The 21475-nt window shown below is 36.3% G+C and overlaps 1 protein-coding gene across 1 annotated transcript in view; it reads right to left on the reverse strand.

Moving 5' to 3' along the window:
* The window catches only part of LOC127494395 (uncharacterized), a 492193-nt gene that overhangs the window by 70146 nt on the left and 400572 nt on the right, over window positions 1-21475 (reverse strand). The window contains exons 55-62 of the mRNA XM_051860279.1: window positions 20425-20598; window positions 19848-20021; window positions 19226-19399; window positions 18770-18943; window positions 18204-18377; window positions 16145-16318; window positions 15850-16020; window positions 15382-15555 (exon numbers count right to left, since the gene is read on the reverse strand). Of these exons, the coding sequence (XP_051716239.1) occupies window positions 15382-15555; window positions 15850-16020; window positions 16145-16318; window positions 18204-18377; window positions 18770-18943; window positions 19226-19399; window positions 19848-20021; window positions 20425-20598 (1389 nt within the window). The remainder of the gene's footprint in view (window positions 1-15381; window positions 15556-15849; window positions 16021-16144; window positions 16319-18203; window positions 18378-18769; window positions 18944-19225; window positions 19400-19847; window positions 20022-20424; window positions 20599-21475) is intronic.

Below are 21475 nucleotides of genomic sequence, written 5' to 3' on the forward strand. Positions count from 1 at the left end.
TGTTGCTATTTTTTGGTTGCATCAAGGACGTAAACAAAGACCAACACGGTTTGGCTTCACTAGCCAGTTAGCTAAACTCTATTTCATACTTCTCCAACAAACACCTACAAACACCAACAAACTTTACAATACCTTTACAAAAATGCTATTACTCAGTCATGTATCAAGCTACAGTAAAGCTTTAATCAGGATAAAACCGTATATCAAAAGCTAACATAAACAGCAGTAATATTCACAAGTGACAGCATATCTAAACACTTTGACACAAATACAAACAGAAATACTAACCAGTCAGAAACGCCCTTTAAAAGCTGTGCTTGCAGAGGTTCTGCTTGACCCTCTTTATTACTGCTTTCTGGGTCTGATTTGGACTCAAATTGATACAGCAATATTGACGCCATTATTTACATTTCCACCGAAGCACATGCAACTATTGCCCGTAATGTAAGGGCCGTGGCATTTCCGGACAACGTGAACTAGGCGCTTCAGCGAATCACAATACACTGGGCCAGCTAACCAATCTGAGCCCATTGCGTATTTTGGAGGGAGTGATATCATAGAACCAGGAAGTCAACCAGCAAATGACAATGGAGAGAACGGTGTAAAATAAAGGTAAAATATATGAAAAATACAGCATTTTTTTTTTTTTTTTTAAACGAAGCAAGACATGTTAAACTGCACCCCATAAAACAAATCAAGCCTAGAAAAAAAATTTGTGAACCACCCCTTTAAGTCATTTTAAAGTGTAGTTTACAACCTCTAAATACACATTTTGCTCAATAAATGAAGATTTAGTGAAAAGTAGCATTAGTCCAGTATAACTGTAACTCTGTCAGAATAATCTACTGTCATTTGTTACACTGTTTTTAGTCTGTTCTCACTTCTGTATTGTTTCAAAGCAAAGATTTGTCAGATTTCAGCATATGAAACTATTTTATATCCACAAAGTTTAATGCTCTTTCTACTGATTCACATAACAAGCCGTTAACTAATAGTATTTCTGAATCTTTCTTCAGATGGAGAAACAGCAGAAAGTGCAGCGCTATAAATGATGTGACTTGAGTCCAGTTGTCTTAAACTAAACAGTGAACTTTAATCTCACTGTAACTGCTGTACATTATAATGATACTAACTCTAGTTTCTCCAGCTTGAATTGTGGGTTCATCAGTAGATCACTGAGGTTTTTCACTCCTGAGTCTCCTAGATTATTCCAGCTCAGGTTCAGCTCTCTCAGGTGTGATGGGTTTGATTTCAGAGCTGAAGTCAGAGCAGAACAATCTTCATCTGTCATACAACAGCAGCTTAACCTACATGAGGAGAAATGGGAAAAAACTCTTTATTCTGTTTCATTCAATATCAAAACACTTTTTCTTTGTTGTATGTGAATGTTACTGACCTCAATCTCTCCAGTTTACAGTGTGAATCCTTCAATACGTCACATAAGTGCTTCACTCCTGTGTTTTTTATTATATTCCTGCTCAGGTTCAGCTCTCTCAGGTGTGATGGGTTTGATTTCAGAGCTGAAGTCAGGATGACACACTGTTTCTCTGTAATACTGCATCCACTCAGACTGAAGACAGAAAGAGAAAATGACTCAAATCCATGTTCAGTTCATGTTAAATGAATCATTAATAAATGTCATACAGTCACTAATACACCAGCAAAATCATGGAAACTTCATGATATGAACAAACCAAGACAGGAGCATTTGAGGACACTAGTTACAATCCAAGTCTGGATCCGTCCTCACTCCACAAATAAGTGAATTTATCACTGGAGATTAATATATAGGATCAATATAGAAACAATAGAAAAGTATACATTTAAATGGACTGATTTCACATTTTCAACATTAGAAAATCTTATACATGAATCACTTTATTTTAAAGGGGTGGTTGATTATGATTTCACTTTTTTAACTTTAGTTAGTGTGTAATGTTGCTGCTTGAGCATAAACAACATCTGCAAAGTTACAGCGCTAAAAGTTCAATGCAAACAGAGATGTTGTCTTTTAAAGTTATGGCAGTTTAATGCCTACAATTACGACCGGTTTGGACTACAACGAGCTTCTTCCCGGGTTGGTGACATGCAACAAAGTGGGCGAGGCCATGTCGCGTGGCATTATGGAAGAGTTGTTGCAGTACAGTGTTATAGCCATGCCATCGAAACAATGTTATTTTCACCCCGATTGCAAGTCTTCTGTGTTTGGCCTTCCTAGGGACGCTGGACTTCGGGAACACTGGTTAAAATGTATGTTTAATTCTGTTCCTGACATTTATACTCCTAATTTAGCTGTCTGTGCTGCACATTTCACAGAAGACAACTTCCAGAATCTACACGAGTTCAATGCTGGATTTGCACAAAGGTTATTACTGAAAGATGCAGCAGTTCCCACTTTAAAAGCAGAATCTGCTGTTTATGGGCCCCAAACTGTAAGTATGTTTTATTGTTTGTACATGTCTTTTAAAAGTATAGTTCTGTTGCTATTTTTTGGTTGCATCAAGGACGTAAACAAAGACCAATGTGGTTTGGCTTCACTAGCCAGTTAGCTAAACTCTATTTCATACTTCTCCAACAAACACCTACAAACACCAACAAACCTTACAATACCTTTACAAAAATGCTATTACTTAGTCATGTATCAAGCTACAGTAAAGCTTTAATCAGGATAAAACCGTATATCAAAAGCTAACATAAACAGCAGTAATATTCACAAGTGACAGCATATCTAAACACTTTGACACAAATACAAACAGAAATACTAACCAGTCAGAAACGCCCTTTAAAAGCTGTGCTTGCAGAGGTTCTGCTTGACCCTCTTCATTACTGCTATCTGGGTCTGATTCGGACTCAAATTGATACGGCAATATTGACGCCATTATTTACATTTCCACCGAAGCACATGCAACTATTGCCCGTAATGGTAAGGGGCGTGGCATTTCCGGACAACGTGAACTAGGCGCTTCAGCGAATCACAATACACTGGGCCAGCTAACCAATCTGAGCCCATTGCGTATTTTGGAGGGAGTGATATCATAGAACCAGGAAGTCAACCAGCAAATGACAATGGAGAGAACGGTGTAAAATAAAGGTACAATATATGAAAAATACAGCATTTTTAAAAAATAAAAAAAACGAAGCAAGACATGTTAAACTGCGCCCCATAAAACAAATCAAGCCTAGAAAAAAAATTTGTGAACCACCCCTTTAAGTCATTTTAAAGTGTAGTTTACAACCTCTAAATACACATTTTGCTCAATAAATGAAGATTTAGTGAAAAGTAGCATTAGTCCAGTATAACTGTAACTCTGTCAGAATAATCTACTGTCATTTGTTACGCTGTTTTTAGTCTGTTCTCACTTCTGTATTGTTTCAAAGCAAAGATTTGTCAGATTTCAGCATATGAAACTATTTTATATCCACAAAGTTTAATGCTCTTTCTACTGATTCACATAACAAGCCGTTAACTAACAGTATTTCTGAATCTTTCTTCAGATGGAGAAACAGCAGAAAGTGCAGCGCTATAAATGATGTGACTTGAGTCCAGTTGTCTTAAACTAAACAGTGAACTTTAATCTCACTGTAACTGCTGTACAGTATAATGATACTAACTCTAGTTTCTCCAGCTTGAATTGTGGGTTCATCAGTAGATCACTGAGGTTTTTCACTCCAGAGTCTCCTAGTTCATTCCTGCTCAGGTCCAGCTCTCTCAGGTGTGATGGGTTTGATTTCAGAGCTGAAGTCAGAGCAGAACAATCTTCATCTGTCATACAACAGCAGCTTAACCTACATTAGGAGAAATGGGAAAAAACTCTTTATTCTGTTTTATTCAATATCAAAACACTTTTTCTTTGTTGTATGTGAATGTTACTGACCTCAATCTCTCCAGTTTACAGTGTGAATCCTTCAGTACGTCACATAAGTGCTTCACTCCTGTGTTTATTTGATTCCTGCTCAGGTCCAGCTCTCTCAGGTGTGATGGGTTTGATTTCAGAGCTGAAGTCAGGATGACACACTGTTTCTCTGTAATACTGCATCCACTCAGACTGAAGACAGAAAGAGAAAATGACTCAAATCCATGTTCAGTTCATGTTAAATGAATCATTAATAAATGCCATACAGTCACTAATACACCAGCAAAATCATGGAAACTTCATGATATGAACAAACCAAGACAGGATCATTTGAGGACACTAGTTACAATCCAAGTCTGGATCCGTCCTCACTCCACAAATAAGTGAATTTATCACTGGAGATTAATATATAGGATCAATATAGGAACAATAGAAAAGTATACATTTAAATGGACTGATTTCACATTTTCAACATTAGAAAATCTTATACATGAATCACTTTATTTTAAAGGGGTGGTTGATTATGATTTCACTTTTTTAACTTTAGTTAGTGTGTAATGTTGCTGCTTGAGCATAAACAACATCTGCAAAGTTACAGCGCTGAAAGTTCAATGCAAACAGAGATGTTGTCTTTTAAAGTTATGGCAGTTTAATGCCTACAATTTCAACCGGTTTGGACTACAACAAGCTTCTTCCCGGGTTGGTGACATGCAACAAAGTGGGCGAGGCCATGTCGCGTGGCATTATGGAAGAGTTGTTGTAGTACAGTGTTGTAGCCATGCCATCGAAACAATGTTATTTTCACCCCGATTGCAAGTCTTCTGTGTTTGGCCTTCCTAGGGACGCTGGACTTCGGGAACACTGGTTAAAATGTATGTTTAATTCTGTTCCTGACATTTATACTCCTAATTTAGCTGTCTGTGCTGCACATTTCACAGAAGACAACTTCCAGAATCTACACGAGTTCAATGCTGGATTTGCACAAAGGTTATTACTGAAAGATGGAGCAGTTCCCACTTTAAAAGCAGAATCTGCTGTTTATGGGCCCCAAACTGTAAGTATGTTTTATTGTTTGTACATGTCTTTTAAAAGTATAGTTCTGTTGCTATTTTTTGGTTGCATCAAGGACGTAAACAAAGACCAATGTGGTTTAGCTTCACTAGCCAGTTAGCTAAACTCTATTTCATACTTCTCCAACAAACGCCTACAAACACCAACAAACTTTACAATACCTTTACAAAAATGCTATTACTCAGTCATGTATCAAGCTACAGTAAAGCTTTAATCAGGATAAAACCGTATATCAAAAGCTAACATAAACAGCAGTAACATTCACAAGTGACAGCATATCTAAACACTTTGACACAAATACAAACAGAAATACTAACCAGTCAGAAACGCCCTTTAAAAGCTGTGCTTGCAGAGGTTCTGCTTGACCCTCTTCATTACTGCTATCTGGGTCTGATTCGGACTCAAATTGATACGGCAATATTGATGCCATTATTTACATTTCCACCGAAGCACATGCAACTATTGCCCGTAATGGTAAGGGGCGTGGCATTTCCGGACAACGTGAACTAGGCGCTTCAGCGAATCACAATACACTGGGCCAGCTAACCAATCTGAGCCCATTGCGTATTTTGGAGGGAGTGATATCATAGAACCAGGAAGTCAACCAGCAAATGACAATGGAGAGAACGGTGTAAAATAAAGGTACAATATATGAAAAATACAGCATTTTTTTTTTTTTTTTAAAACGAAGCAAGACATGTTAAACTGCGCCCCATAAAACAAATCAAGCCTAGAAAAAAAATTTGTGAACCACCCCTTTAAGTCATTTTAAAGTGTAGTTTACAACCTCTAAATACACATTTTGCTCAATGAATTAAGATTTAGTGAGAAGTAGCATTAGTCCAGTATAACTGTAACTCTGTCAGAATAATCTACTGTCATTTGTTACTTTGTTTTTAGTCTGTTCTCACTTCTGTATTGTTTCAAAGCAAAGATTTGTCAGATTTCAGCATATGAAACTATTTTATATCCACAAAGTTTAATGCTCTTTCTACTGATTCACATAACAAGCCGTTAACTAATAGTATTTCTGAATCTTTCTTCAGATGGAGAAACAGCAGAAAGTGCAGCGCTATAAATGATGTGACTTGAGTCCAGTTGTCTTAAACTAAACAGTGAACTTTAATCTCACTGTAACTGCTGTACAGTATAATGATACTAACTCTAGTTTCTCCAGCTTGAATTGTGGGTTCATCAGTAGATCACTGAGGTTTTTCACTCCAGAGTCTCCTAGTTTATTCCAGCTCAGGTTCAGCTCTCTCAGGTGTGATGGGTTTGATTTCAGAGCTGAAGTCAGAGCAGAACAATCTTCATCTGTCATATAACAGCAGCTTAACCTACATTAGCAGAGAGAAAGAGAGAGAGTAGAAAATAAGAGAAAAGAAAATAACTTATGAAGATGATGTGACTTTACAGAATAAGTAAATAAAACAGACAGAGGAAGTGAGATCATCATCATCATTTCACCAGATCACAAAATATTAAGGAGAAGAATTTTACACAAATATAACGTGAACTCAGACTCTTCATGAGATATTGAGAATAAAGTGTTTTAGTTGAAACTGTTCAAGTGATTTTCAGCATTTTGATTCTTGTATGTGAATGTTACTGACCTCAATCTCTCCAGTTTACAGTGTGAATCCTTCAGTACGTCACATAAGTGCTTCACTCCTTTGTTTTTTATTATATTCCAGCTCAGGTTCAGCTCTCTCAGGTGTGACGGGTTTGATTTCAGAGCTGAAGTCAGGATGACACACTGTTTCTCTGTAATTCTGCATCTATTCAGACTGAAGACAGAAAGAGAAAATGACTCAAATCCATGTTCAGTTCATGTGTGAGTTAAATGAATCATTAATAAATGCCATACAGTCACTAATACACCAGCAAAATCATGGAAACTTCATGATATGAACAAACCAAGACAGGAGCATTTGAGGACACTAGTTACAATCCAAGTCTGGATCCGTCCTCACTCCACAAATAAGTGAATTTATCACTGGAGATTAATATATAGGATCAATATAGAAACAATAGAAGTAGTTAACAACCTCTAAATAAACATTCTACTGATTCACATAACAAGCCGTTAACTAATAGTATTTCTGAATCTTTCTTCAGATGGAGAAACAGCAGAAAGTGCAGCGCTATAAATGATGTGACTTGAGTCCAGTTGTCTTAAACTAAACAGTGAACTTTAATCTCACTGTAACTGCTGTACAGTATAATGATACTAACTCTAGTTTCTCCAGCTTGAATTGTGGGTTCATCAGTAGATCACTGAGGTTTTTCACTCCAGAGTCTCCTAGATTATTCCTGCTCAGGTTCAGCTCTCTCAGGTGTGACGGGTTTGATTTCAGAGCTGAAGTCAGAGCAGAACAATCTTCATCTGTCATAGAACAGCAGCTTAACCTACATGAGGAGAAATGGGAAAAAAACTCTTTATTCTGTTTTATTCAATATCAAAACACTTTTTTTTGTTGTATGTGAATGTTACTGACCTCAATCTCTCCAGTTTACAGTGTGAATCCTTCAGTACGTCACATAAGTGCTTCACTCCTGTGTTTCCTATTATATTCCCTCTCAGGTTCAGCTCTCTCAGGTGTGACGGGTTTGATTTCAGAGCTTTAGTCAGGATGAGACTCTGTTTCTCTGTAATACTGCATCTATTCAGACTGAAGACAGAAAGAGAAAATGACTCAAATCCATGTTCAGTTCATGTGTGAGTTAAATGAATCATGAATAAATGCCATACAGTCACTAATACACCAGCAAAATCATGGAAACTTCATGATATGAACAAACCAAGACAGAAGCATTTGAGGACACTAGTTACAATCCAAGTCTGGATCCGTCCTCACTCCACAAATAAGTGAATTTATCACTGGAGATTAATATATAGATCAATATAGAAACAATAGAAAAGTTAATATTTAAATGGACAGATTTCACATTTTCAACATAAGAAAATTTTGTACATGAATCAATTTAAGTCATTTAAAGTGTAGTTTACAACCTCTAAATACACATTTTGCTCAATGAATTAAGATTTAGTGAAAAGTAGCATTAGTCCAGTATAACTGTAACTCTGTCAGAATAATCTACAGTCATTTGTTACACTGTTTTTAGTCTGTTCAAGGGATGTTCATCTCCATAACTGAGGCCGATGCGATACTCATCTCGATGCATAGCCAACGATATGATACATTAAAGATACATATGAAGTAGGGGTGTGCGATATAACGATTTTTGATCGTGGACGATTAAAATGTCTCCACGATCTGCCTATGAAGAAATATCGTAGTATCGTGCTAGTGCTTTCTATCAGTTGCAGTTCTCAGCATACTGTTCAACGTGACGAACATTCACATCACATTTTAACGCAGCGGTAGAGTAATATTCGCGGGACACTTCAATCCACAAAAGTTCATTATTTCATGTGCCTTGCCGGTTAAACTTTTCTTTCTCGTGCTGATGCGCTGTTCCGACATGTGTTTTTCAGAGCGCGTTCACGCGAAGCGCACAGGCACTAAAAGCCTGTCAAACAGCGCCTGATTACTAAGTTATCTTTAGAGTCCGATTGCTCTAATACTGTCAAATACGCACAAAGTTTACATAAACACAGTTGGTTATGTCTAAAGTGAAAGTAAACATTTGAGAGAAAACTGGATGCGTGGCTGTATATTAGATATACGCGCAGGTCTTTAAAGTGACAGAGCAGCCTAATATTAACCATGCGGTCGCTTGTCCTTAAAGGGATAGTTCACTGTAATGTTGCTTCAAAACTGTATTAATTTCTTTCTTGTGCAGAACACAAAATAAAATATTTTGGAGAATGTGGGTTAGCCGGACAGTTGCTGGTCTCTATTGACTTCCATGGTAGGAAAAACATAGTCACTGTGGACCAGCAACTGTCTGGTTACATTCTTCAAAATAACTTTTTGCTCTTGACTGAGAACTTTAATACATTAGCTTTATTAAGAATCAATGTATAATTTATACAGCGAAGTCTAGTGTTATATTTTTATATTTGTTCATTTAATTTTTTACTTGAATGCTATTGTTAAATACATCTACTGTAGCTGAAAAAATAAATCATTTTATTAATTTCATTTGTATAATATGTAGCCTATGTTTTTCTTCTTTTTTAATAACAAAGATAAAATTAATAACAAATAATAACAAATAACAGATAAAAAATAATGACAAAGATTGTCGCCACTTTGGCCTAAATGTCTGCCATTTTTAATTTTATTTTATATTTTGTTATTTTGTAAGGCTTTGTTTTTAAAATAGGGAAATTAGTTTGGCTGTAATGCTCAGTCACTTGCAAAATAGCAAAAAACAACATGACATGAAGAATCGTGATAAAAATCATGAATCGTGATTTTCCTGAAAAAAATCGTGATATGATATTTTTGCCATATCGCCCACCCCTAATATGAAGCCACTATCGATGCAATGCGATACGATTCACCCCTATTACAGCGCGGTGCAATACGATTTAGATTCGATTCAACACAATGCACTTCAATGCAATACGATGCAATGAAAAAAATATATATACAGGTGCTGGTCATATAATTAGAATATCATGAAAAAGTTCATTTTTTTATTGTAATTTATTTTAAAAAATGAAACTTTCATATATTCTAGATTTCCTACATGTAAAGTAAAACATTTCAAAAGTTTTTTTTTTTTAATTTGTTGATTAGAGTGTACAGCTAATGAAAGTCCAAAATCCAGTATCTCAAAATATTAGAATATTTACATTTGAGTTTCATTAAATGACCATCCCTACAGTATAAATTCCGGGTATCTCTTGTTCTTTGAAACCACACTAATGGGGAAGACTGCTGACTTGGCAATGGTCCAGGAGACAATCATTGACACCCTCCACAAAGAGAGTAAGTCACAGATGGTCATTACTGAATGGGGTGGCTGTTTACAGAGTGATGTATCAAAGCATATTAAATGCAAAGTTGACTGGAAGGAAGAAATTGGGTAGGCAAAGGTGCACAAGCAACAGGGATGACCGCAAGCTTGAGAATACTGTCAAGTAAAGCCGATTCAAACACTTGGGAGAGCTTCACAATGAGTAGAATGAAGCCGGAGTCAGCGCATCAAGAGTCACCACACTCAGACATCTTCAGGAAAAGGACTACCAAGCCACTTCTGAACCAGAGACAACGTCAGAAGCATCTTACCTGGGCTAAGGAGAAAAAGAACTGGACAGTGAACAGTGGTCGAAAGTCCTCTTTTCAGATAAAAGTAAGTTTTGCATTTCATGTTGAAATCATGGTCCCAGAGTCTGAAGGAAGACTGGAGAGGCACAGAATCCAAGCTGCTTGAAGTCTAGTGTGAAGTTTCTGAAGTCAATAATGATTTGGGGGGGCGTGACGTCTGCTGGTGTTGGTCCATTGTGTTTTATCAAGTGCAAAGTCAATGCAGCCATCTTCCAGGAGATTTTGGAGCACTTTATGCTTCCATCTGCTGACAAGCTTTATGGAGATGCTGATTTCCTTTTCCAGCAGGACTTTAGCACCTGCCCACAGTGCAAAAACCACTTCCAAGTGGTTTGCTGACCATGATATTACTGTGCTTTATTGGCCAGCCAACATGCCTGACCTGAATCTATGGGATATTTTCAAGAGAAAGATGAGAAACAGTCGATCCAACAATATACAGATGATCTGAAGGCTCAATAGTGCCTCAGCAGTGCCACAGGCTGATCACTTCCATGCCACACTTCACTGATGCTGTAATTTGTGCTAGGAGCAAGTCATTTGCTGTAATATGTCCTGCCGATCAAGTATTGAGTGCACAAATGAACATACTTTAAAGAACTTGAACTTTTCTGTTTAGCAAATCCATTTTTTGATTGATCTTAGAAAATATTCTAATATTTTGAGATACTGGATTTTGGACTTTCATTAGCTGTACGCTCTAATCATCAAAATTTAAAAAAAAAAACTTTTGAAATGTTTTACTTTACATGTAGGGAATCTAGAATATATGAAAGTTTCATTTTTAAAAATAATTTACAATAAAAAAATGAACTTTTTCATGATATTCTAATTATATGACCAGCACCTGTATATGATATGATGTTATGTAAACACTGACAGTTCAATATGTAGGGCCCAACTTAATTTATTAATTTGTTTACAATAATAGGGCCCTGTGTTTTTTTCTATGCTGTGTATTTTAATTTTTTCTGGTAATCAAATGGAGGCGTAAAATGTTCATTTATTTTTAATCAAATGAAATTTAAATAAACCCTTTCATTTTTTAGCAAAGAAAGTGCTGCACACTTTTAATATTCTTTTTTTTTTTTTTTACTGTTAAAATTAAAACATGAATAAAATGATTATTACAAAAATTATTGTATTAATATTAATAGTAGTAGTATTACATTAAGACATACATTATACTGTACAATAGTAATATATTAGTAGTGCATAGTAAGAATATATGGCTATATTTCTGTCACAAGTTAAACCAAACTTTTATTTTGACGGGTTGTCTGTGTCTGTGTATATGTTATGACAATAGTTTTCTCAAATTAAACAATATTATCTTTCTGCAATACCGGAGACCGCAATTTCAGGATTGCAGTTCTAGGACTCTAGTTTTAGAGGACCGAAAAAAGTGCCACCAAGGCAGTATTTCCACCCAATTCTGACTAATTAGAGTTTTTAAAGGTTTATAACACCCAAATACTACTTTCATTCTTGCAATTAAACCTGGTTGCTAAGAGCTGAATGTTGAGTAATTATTGTGACTAACTAGCATAATATAATAACTCATCAAGTAAAATAAACAAGGAATCATGGTATAGCTTTTCAATCACTAGATCAACCACATTTTCAAGTACAGAGGGAAAACACAAGGATGACTCTGGGGGTAGATTTAAGATTGTGTATATTTTATAAAATAATACATTACAACAGTTGAACACACAAAAACAAATTTGTTCATGACGTGAACCACACAGAAGAACTTCAGCGACAATCTCTTCACTGACTCCTGAGAGAGAGAGAGAGAGAGAGAGAGAGAGAGAGAGAGAAAGAGAGAGAGAGAAAGGGAGAGAAGTGAATGAAATAGGGAACATTTAGTTGAACATGTTCAATTCTCTAATTTTAAATTTCATATTTAAAAGATCTTAGTGACCACAGAGCACACACACATTATATACGATACAAAAATAATTATATCAATCTTCATACCAATTAATGTTCATATTACTGTTATTGCATACTGTTCAAAGATTTGGAAAAATTTTATTTTGATGCTGTGGGAACAAAGGGTCTTGAAATGTCTTTGATGTCAATAAAGCCCATCTGAACTGAGAAAATAATTAATTGAAAAAGATGCAAGAAATCTGAATAGAAATAACATGTTATTGACATGACATTTCCTGACCTTTAAATATTTAAAGCACAGATTGTGAAGTATGCAGCAGCACTACCTACCAACAGATGTTCTCCCCTCTTTTCTCTTTCTTCCACTTCACTGAAATAGTAAATGGAGAACATAATCACTGCTGGGTTAACAGAAATACTGATAATGCTTAAAAAATTACATTTTCTACTCTTACCTGTGATGATAATCCAGACCAGAGAAGAAGGTCTTCTCAACATCCCGCAGAGAAATTCTGCAGCCCAGCCAGACCATATATGATGGTCTATCAAAAGAAAATTGTTCATTGAAATATACACAGATCTAGGAATTGAGGTCAAATTAAATTAATCATAACACTGCATTTCCCAAAAGAATGTTTGCAAATGTTACCTTCATGGAGAACTGTGTGTTTGAAATGGCTCTTCAAATGAGATTTCACTTTGCTCAACTTTGTTGGGTGAAACAAAAAAAGCAGAGCTGCAGAACGGGCAGAGGAACTCCTTGCAGCATGTGGTGCATCTCTATAGTCCAGGAAAGGATCTTCCTTCTTGGATTGTGTGTTTCTTGAAAAAGAGAGAGTCCAACTGGTCAAATAAAACATTCATTCAAGTTCATTTCATATAAATAAATAGACATAATTTAGGCCTAAGCCTAGTACTTGACCAATTTATTTATTATTCTTTTGTCATATATTGGCTGCACTGAAATCACTTATAGAGAACACAGTACATGACACAATATCACACGCGGTATTATTATTATGATGATCTCTCTGTTATGTCTGACTGTTAAAAACATCAAATGCCTCAATCAACATTATAAAAACAATGTCAAAATGAAGAGACATGCTCATAACATGTATTGTAGGGTAAACATGCCCAGGTGAAAAAATACTATAGTAATTTATTGTAAATACTATAGTTTTTTTTAATCATACTATAGTAAAGTACTTGAATTAATTTGTTGTAATTCTGTATTTGCTGTGGTAACAATACTATAGTAATATAAACAAATACCTTTACCCAATACTGTACTAAGTTTTCTACAACTATAGGGTATATGATACTACAATATACACTACAGTTTACTGTAGTAAATAATAAAGTATACTACAGTATTTATTAGTTTATCAGTTCACTGTATACTACAGTATGCTGTGATTCATTAACAAAGTGTTGTAAATACTATAATTTATACAGTATACTACAATTTATTAATTTATACAAATACTACACAATGTACAAAAACAGTATAGTATTTACTATAGTATTTTTTCACCTGGGCAGGCTGACAGTGAGCACGCACGTGACAGTTAAAACATTAAGATTATTTTAACTTAATAACAAAATTTTACAACGAAGTGCTACAGGTTATTGTACAGGCTAGGATTATTAATCATACCGTACTCACCAAGTCAACACACTTGTCAGTCGTGCTACAGTTTTGTTAAACAAATATGCTTTACAATTAGTTTTACAGCATTAGAAGCTAATATATGATAGCTATAAAGTGCATTCAAGACTATTCAGCAACTCACGATCACTTCACTTTGCAATTAAATGCATCACAATTGTTTTTAATGTTAAACAAATAAAAATTGATTCACATTTGATACTCACACTCTGAATATCGTCCATCTTCCAGAAAAACATGCGGTCACTGGTCCTGTAATTCGGTAGGTGGCGCTGTCACTAAAAATCTAGGGTCCTAGAAATGCGGTCCTGAAAATGCAGCCTCCGGTTTTGCAGGCAGATGCTACTCAATTAAACGGTAAAATGCTCATGAAGTGACTCTCAGAGCAGCTTTGGAGATGAAGTTTATGTTCATGTCGTCATATAGTCAGATGGCAGATGCTGGAAAAAACACTGTTGTGCTTCAGTATGTGTAGGCTAGTAAACGTATTTGCGGGTTCATTCACACAGAGACATGCAGAACATGCAGGATTCATGTCAATAGTCTTCTTGCGGTTTAATATTCACAGACACTAGTTCATATCGTGATTTGATTTAAGTGTGCCCATCTACTTTTGATTTATTCATCCAAAATTTGACAAATTCTGAGACATTCTGCATTATACAGTAAATTCCGTTTTTATGAATGAATTCCGTGATTCCGTCCATGTTTTCTGCATCGTGGAAATCAAAGTTCACTTTTATTTCTTTGGTTCAGTCCAGGGGTGGTGAACTCCGGTCCTGGAGAGCCTCAGTCCTGCAGAGTTTAGCTCCAACCCTGATCAAAACTCACCTGCCTATAGCTTTCTAACAACCTTTCAAACCTTGATTAGCTTGTTCAGGTGTGTTTGATTAGGGCTGGAGCTGAACTCTCCAGGACCGAGGTTAGCCACCCCTGGTTCAGACAGACAGCAAATCATAAATTAACTTAAGTGCCTTCTGACTTCTAAGGCATGGCCCTTTCACAAACACTGTAGTGCCATGTTAATCTATATTCACTGTGACTCTCAGGACACGCCTCGTCTCTGTAGTATTGTGATACGTCATATTCATGTAGCAGCAGAGGTGATGAGAGAACATGAGTGAGAAACAGTTTAGAGAGGAGAAATCAATCTACATATGAAATACTGGTCACAAATTATTGGTCACTTTCTAAATAATAAAAGTATAGCGCATCTACTAATAATTCTATATAAATCAATCGTTTTTTTCCGATGCAAATATGTTAGAAACGATGCATCATGATACACAACTTGTATCCGATGCACACTTTTTTAACTTTAATGCTGATGCACCGATGCAAGTCAGTGAATCTTACCATCCCTAGTCTGTTTTCACTTCTGTATTGTTTCAAAGCAAAGATTTTCAGATTTCAGTATAAAACTATTTTATATCCACAAAGTTTCAAATGCTTCAAAGTTTAATGCTCTTTCTACTGATACACATAACAAGCCGTTAACTAATAGTATTTCTGAATCTTTCTTCAGATGGAGAAACAGCAGAAAGTGCAGCGCTATAAATGATGTGACTTGAGTCCAGTTGTCTTAAACTAAACAGTGAACTTTAATCTCACTGTAACTGCTGTACATTATAATGATACTAACTCTAGTTTCTCCAGCTTGAATTGTGGGTTCATCAGTAGATCACTGAGGTTTTTCACTCCAGAGTCTCCTAGTTTATTCCTGCTCAGGTTCAGCTCTCTCAGGTGTGATGGGTTTGATTTCAGAGCTGAAGTCAGAGCAGAACAACCTTCTTCTGTTATATCACAGCAGCTTAAACTACATTAGCAGAGAGAGAGAGAGAGAGAGAGAGAGAGAGAGAGAGAGAGCAGAAAATAAGACAGAAGAAAAGAAATCTCTTTATTCTGTAAAGTCACATCATCTTCATTAGCAAATAAAACAGACACAGGAAATTTAGATCATCTTCATTTCAACAGATTGCAAAATACTAAGGTGAAAATTGTTGCACAAATATAAAGTGAACTCAGACTGATCTCAGGAAATATTATATCAGCTACAGTAACAGTACTATTAACAGTAATGTAAGATTATGAATGAATGAACAATACTCACGTCAGTGTGTTGAGTCGACAGTGTTTATCCTGCAGTAGAGCAGAGATCTGATTCACTCCTGAGTCTCCTAGTTCATGTTCACTCAGATTCAGCTCTCTCAGGAGTAACAGGTTTTTACCCACAACTCTGTTCACATACTGACAGGCTTCATCTGCAGCAGGACTCAAAAACCTGCAGAAGGGAAGATGAATCTGAATTCAATTCAGTTCTCAACTAAACCTGCTGTAATGAAAACATCCAGCAGTTGCATATAATGCATATAATTTATTTTGTTAATTACTTCATCCCGTCTCACCTCAGTGTCTTCAGTTGACAGTTTGGATCCTGTAGTAAATCATCGAGCTCCTTCACTCCTGATTGTCCAGGATCATTTCCTGTGAGATCCAGCTCTATCAGGTGTGAAGGGTTTGATCTCAGAGCTGAAGCCAGAGCTTTATAACCTTCTTCTGTTACACTGCAGTAAGAGAGTCTAGAAGAGAGAGGAAAATGTAACATTCAGCTGATTAATCAGTTATTCTGATTATTCATTCAGCTGATATATTCAGTCATTACCAGAATAATATAAATCCTTAAAGTGAATTATATTTTGACAACTGAATATGGAGGCAAACAAAAAGGCACAGAGAACTTTAATATGTTAGACATCAATGGCTACGTTTACATGCACCTAAATAATCCATTGACGGCTCAATCGGATTGAAAAATGTTCATGTAAACACTTTAATCGATCCGATTAAGCTCGATCCAAATGAAATTTCAATCAGATTGGAAGGGGTGGTTTATCAACCAATCCAACAGCAAAAAATGACCATGTAAACGCTTGAATCCGACTACTTTCTCAATCGTGTTCAGGAGTCTCTGGGGCACATGCGCAGTGCAATGTTGACACGCATTACACAGTGCACAAGTTCACATTCACGTCTTTAGTTGTAAAACCGTTGCTGATTTATGAATGTGTATGTCAACAGGGCAAAAATAACGATGAGCTCTGTTGGTGTCACATCCTTGGTTGTCTCCACAAGTGTGATTGATATGAGCGCGTGCACAAAAGTTTTAATCTGAATGTATGTAAAACACATATAAACGGATATTTGAATCTGATTATGATGTTTAGAGTACACGTTAACAGATCTGCAGTCGGATTCAATTCATTCGGATTGATGAAAATTGGTGCATGTAAACATAGCCACTGTCACTTTCAAGGATTCAATTACCAAAAACTGTACAAGTGTGAAAGTATTTGTTCTGAATGATGCACAACATACAAGCAACATCAAAATTGTTTAAAAATAAGAAAGGTTTTGGAATGGCCTCAAAATAAAATCCACAACTAAGGCCCATTGAAATGCTGTGGAAGGACCTGAAACGTACAGTTCATGCTAGATACGCCTACAAATTGCACTGAACTGAAGCAGCTTTGCAAGGAGGAGTGGGACAAACTGGCCAAAATTCCTCCACAGTGACGTAAAACACTCAAACAACTACAGGAAGTGTTTAGTCGAGACCATCTGCAAAGCTGGAAGCAGAATCACAGATACGTAGCTCCATCAAAAACACTAAAATACATGAATCCTGTCACATATAATGTTAAGATAAGTGATGACAACTACCAGATCTCACCCTCCTTTCTGTGGCAGGATTACCAGCTCTAACAGACTGATCTGAATTCTGACTACTAAATCCTCGTTTGTAAACATTCTCAGGGTCTGAATCAAGCTCAAATTGATATGGCAAAATTGATGCCATTGTTAATATTTACACCTGAACAAATGAAACTCGCGGTCATGGTAAGAGGTGTGACATTTCCAGAACACGCTCTAAGCAGTTCACCAATCACAACACATGGGTCCAGCAAACCAATCAGAGCACATGTTGTATTTTGGAAGGAGGGGCTTCAAAACAGGAACTAAACAAAGAGTTTGAGACAGACTGATAGTATTAACTAATAGTATTTCTGACTCTTTCTTCAGATGGAGAAACAGCAGAAAGTGCAGCGCTATAAATGATGTGACTTGAGTCCAGTTGTCTTAAACTAAACAGTGAACTTTAATCTTACTGTAACTGCTGTACATTATAATGATACTAACTCTAGTTTCTCCAGCTTGAATTGTGGGTTCATCAGTAGATCACTGAGGTTTTTCACTCCAGAGTCTCCTAGTTCATTCCAGTTCAGGTTCAGCTCTCTCAGGTGTGACGGGTTTGATTTCAGAGCTGAAGTCAGAGCAGAACAATCTTCATCTGTCATATCACAGTCACTTAACCTACATTAGGAGAAATGGGGGAAAAAAAACTCTTTATTCTGTTTCATTCAATATCAAAACACTTTTTCTTTGTTGTATGTGAATGTTACTGACCTCAATGTCTCCAGTTTACAGTGTGAATCCTTCAGTACGTCACATAAGTGCTTCACTCCTGTGTTTCCTATTATATTCCCGCTCAGGTTCAGCTCTCTCAGGTGTGACGGGTTTGATTTCAGAGCTGAAGTCAGGATGACACACTGTTTCTCTGTAATTCTGCATCTATTCAGACTGAAGACAGAAAGAGAAAAGAACATTACTCACATCTATGATGAACATCTTATTGAAGAGCTACAGCAGGCACATAGTCTGTCATCTAGTCTACATTTCCCATATTCTGCTTGTAATTGTGTCACACTAGTTCTGTTTGTTGTAAACTGTTGTTTCTTCTTTCATTTTTTTAAACAAAATATCTTTTGTTCATTATAGCAGCAGATGCAAATCTCATGATATTTCTGTGGAACATGTACACAATCAGTGCACTGTTTAAAATACTTGCAATGCAACTAGTTGAACACCTAATTTTACCTGTGACCAATGGAAAAGGCCAGAAGATGTAATGCTATGGTATAAACAATGCAACTTAAACTAAACGGTAAACTGTACAGTATAATGATACTAACTCTAGTTTCTCCAGCTTGAATTGTGGGTTCATCAGTAGATCACTAAGGTTTTTCACTCCAGAGGCTCCTAGTTTATTCCAGCTCAGGTTCAGCTCTCTCAGGTGTGACGGGTTTGATTTCAGAGCTGAAGTCTGAGCAGAACAACCTTCATCTGTCATATAACAGTCACTTAACCTACATTAGCAGAGAGAGAGAGAGAGAGAGAGAGAGAGTAGGAAATAAGAGAAGAATAACTTATTCTGTAAAGTCACATCATCTTCATAAGTAAATAAAACAGACAGAGGAAGTGAGATCATCATCTTCATTTCACCAGATCACAAAATATTAAGGAGAAGAATTTTACACAAATATAATGTGAACTCAGGCTCTTCATGAGATATTGAGTATAAAGTGTTTTAGTTTAAACTGTTGAAGTGATTTTCAGCATTTTGATTCTTGTATGTGAATGTTACTGACCTCAATCTCTCCAGTTTACAGTGTGAATCCTTCAGTACGTCACATAAGTGCTTCACTCCTGTGTTTCCTATTATATTCCCGCTCAGGTCCAGCTCTCTCAGGTGTGACGGGTTTGATTTCAGAGCTGAAGTCAGGATGAGACACTGTTTCACTGTAATACTGCATCCACTCAGACTGAAGAGAGAAAGAGAAAATGACTCAAATCCATGTTCAGTTCATGTGTGAGTTAAATGAATCATTAATAAATGCCATACAGTCACTAATACACCAGCAAAATCATGGAAACTTCATGATATGAACAAACCAAGACAGGAGCGTTTGAGGACACTAGTTACAATCCAAGTCTGGATCCGTCCTCACTCCACAAATAAGTGAATTTATCACTGGAGATTAATATATAGGATCAATATAGAAACAATAGAAGTAGTTAACAACCTCTAAATAAACATTCTACTGATACACATAACAAGCCGTTAACTAATAGTATTTCTGAATCTTTCTTCAGATGGAGAAACAGCAGAAAGTGCAGCGCTATAAATGATGTGACTTGAGTCCAGTTGTCTTAAACTAAACAGTGAACTTTAATCTCACTGTAACTGCTGTACAGTATAATGATACTAACTCTAGTTTCTCCAGCTTGAATTGTGGGTTCATCAGTAGATCACTGAGGTTTTTCACTCCTGAGTCTCCTAGTTTATTCCAGCTCAGGTTCAGCTCTCTCAGGTGTGATGGGTTTGATTTCAGAGCTGAAGTCAGGATGACACACTGTTTCTCTGTAATACTGCAGTAACTCAGACTGAAGACAGAAAGAGAAGAGAAAATGACTCAGATCTATGATGATCATCTTATTAAAGAGCTTCAGCAGCATTTATTTTCCAATAGTCTGTTCTGAAACCCAGTACACTAGTTCTGTTTGCTGGAAGATACTGTTTCTTCACTTTAATTTTTTAACTATTTGATGTGTCCCTTCTCTATTCTGTTGTAAAATCAGATTTCTGCATGTACACAATCAGTAAATTGTGTCAAATGCTTAAAATGAAACAATTAATGTACTTGTAAAAACAAAACACTGTGTGACCAATAGGGAGAAACAGCAGAAAGTGCAGCGCTATAAATGATGTGACTTGAGTCCAGTTGTCTTAAACTAAACAGTGAACTTTAATCTCACTGTAACTGCTGTACAGTATAATGATACTAACTCTAGTTTCTCCAGCTTGAATTGTGGGTTCATCAGTAGATCACTGAGGTTTTTCACTCCAGAGTCTCCTAGTTTATTCCTGCTCAGGTTCAGCTCTCTCAGGTGTGATGGGTTTGATTTCAGAGCTGAAGTCAGAGCAGAACAACCTTCATCTGTCATATAACAGCAGCTTAACCTACATTAGCAGAGAGAGAGATTTTTTTTTTAATTTTGAAAAAGACTTCATTATTTACATTAAGCACTTTACAAAAAAACAAAACAAAAAAAACAAATACACTGTCTACATCAGTAGAAGAGAAAAAAAAACAAAGCATAGACCCTCATTTTTACACCATTTCATTTAAAAAGGTCATCCATGGAACTGTAAAAATGAAAATCACTGAGTATTCTGGATTTTATTGTAGCTAAAAACATAGCATTAATATTTTGATCTGATCCCAGTTCTAGTTTTTCTACTCATATAAATCGTTAACTTTGCTTGATCTATAATAAAATGTAAACATTGACAAATAAGCTACAATTAGTACAAAATGCAGCTGCTAGAGTTCTTACCAGGTCAAGAAAATATGATCATATAACACCAATTTTATCATCTCTTCACTGGTTACCTATTAAGTTCCGTATCGATTATAAAGTACTGCTAATGACCTATAAGGCTCTAAATGGTTTAGCTCCTGTGTACTTAACCGATCTTCCATCGCCCTACAATCCTTCACGCTCTTTAAGATCACAAAACTCTGGACTTCTGGTTGTACCTAGGATAGCTAAGTCCTCTAAAGGAGGGAGAGCGTTTTCACATTTGGCTCCTAAACTCTGGAATAGCCTTCCTGATAATGTTCGGGGCTCAGACTCGCTCACCCAGTTTAAATCTAGATTAAAGACATCTCTTTAGCCAAGCATTCACATAATGCATCTCATATCAGATCAATTGCACATGACTATCTTTGCTTAATGTTATGAACAGCAGCTATGCTAATTATTCTCCATTTGCTTTTCTGTTTTACCTCGGGACGCCCGTCCCGAGGTGACTAGAGAGTACATCAGTTTCAGTT

This window comes from Ctenopharyngodon idella, chromosome 14, assembly GCF_019924925.1.
Source record: "Ctenopharyngodon idella isolate HZGC_01 chromosome 14, HZGC01, whole genome shotgun sequence".
Lineage (NCBI taxonomy): Eukaryota > Metazoa > Chordata > Actinopteri > Cypriniformes > Xenocyprididae > Ctenopharyngodon > Ctenopharyngodon idella.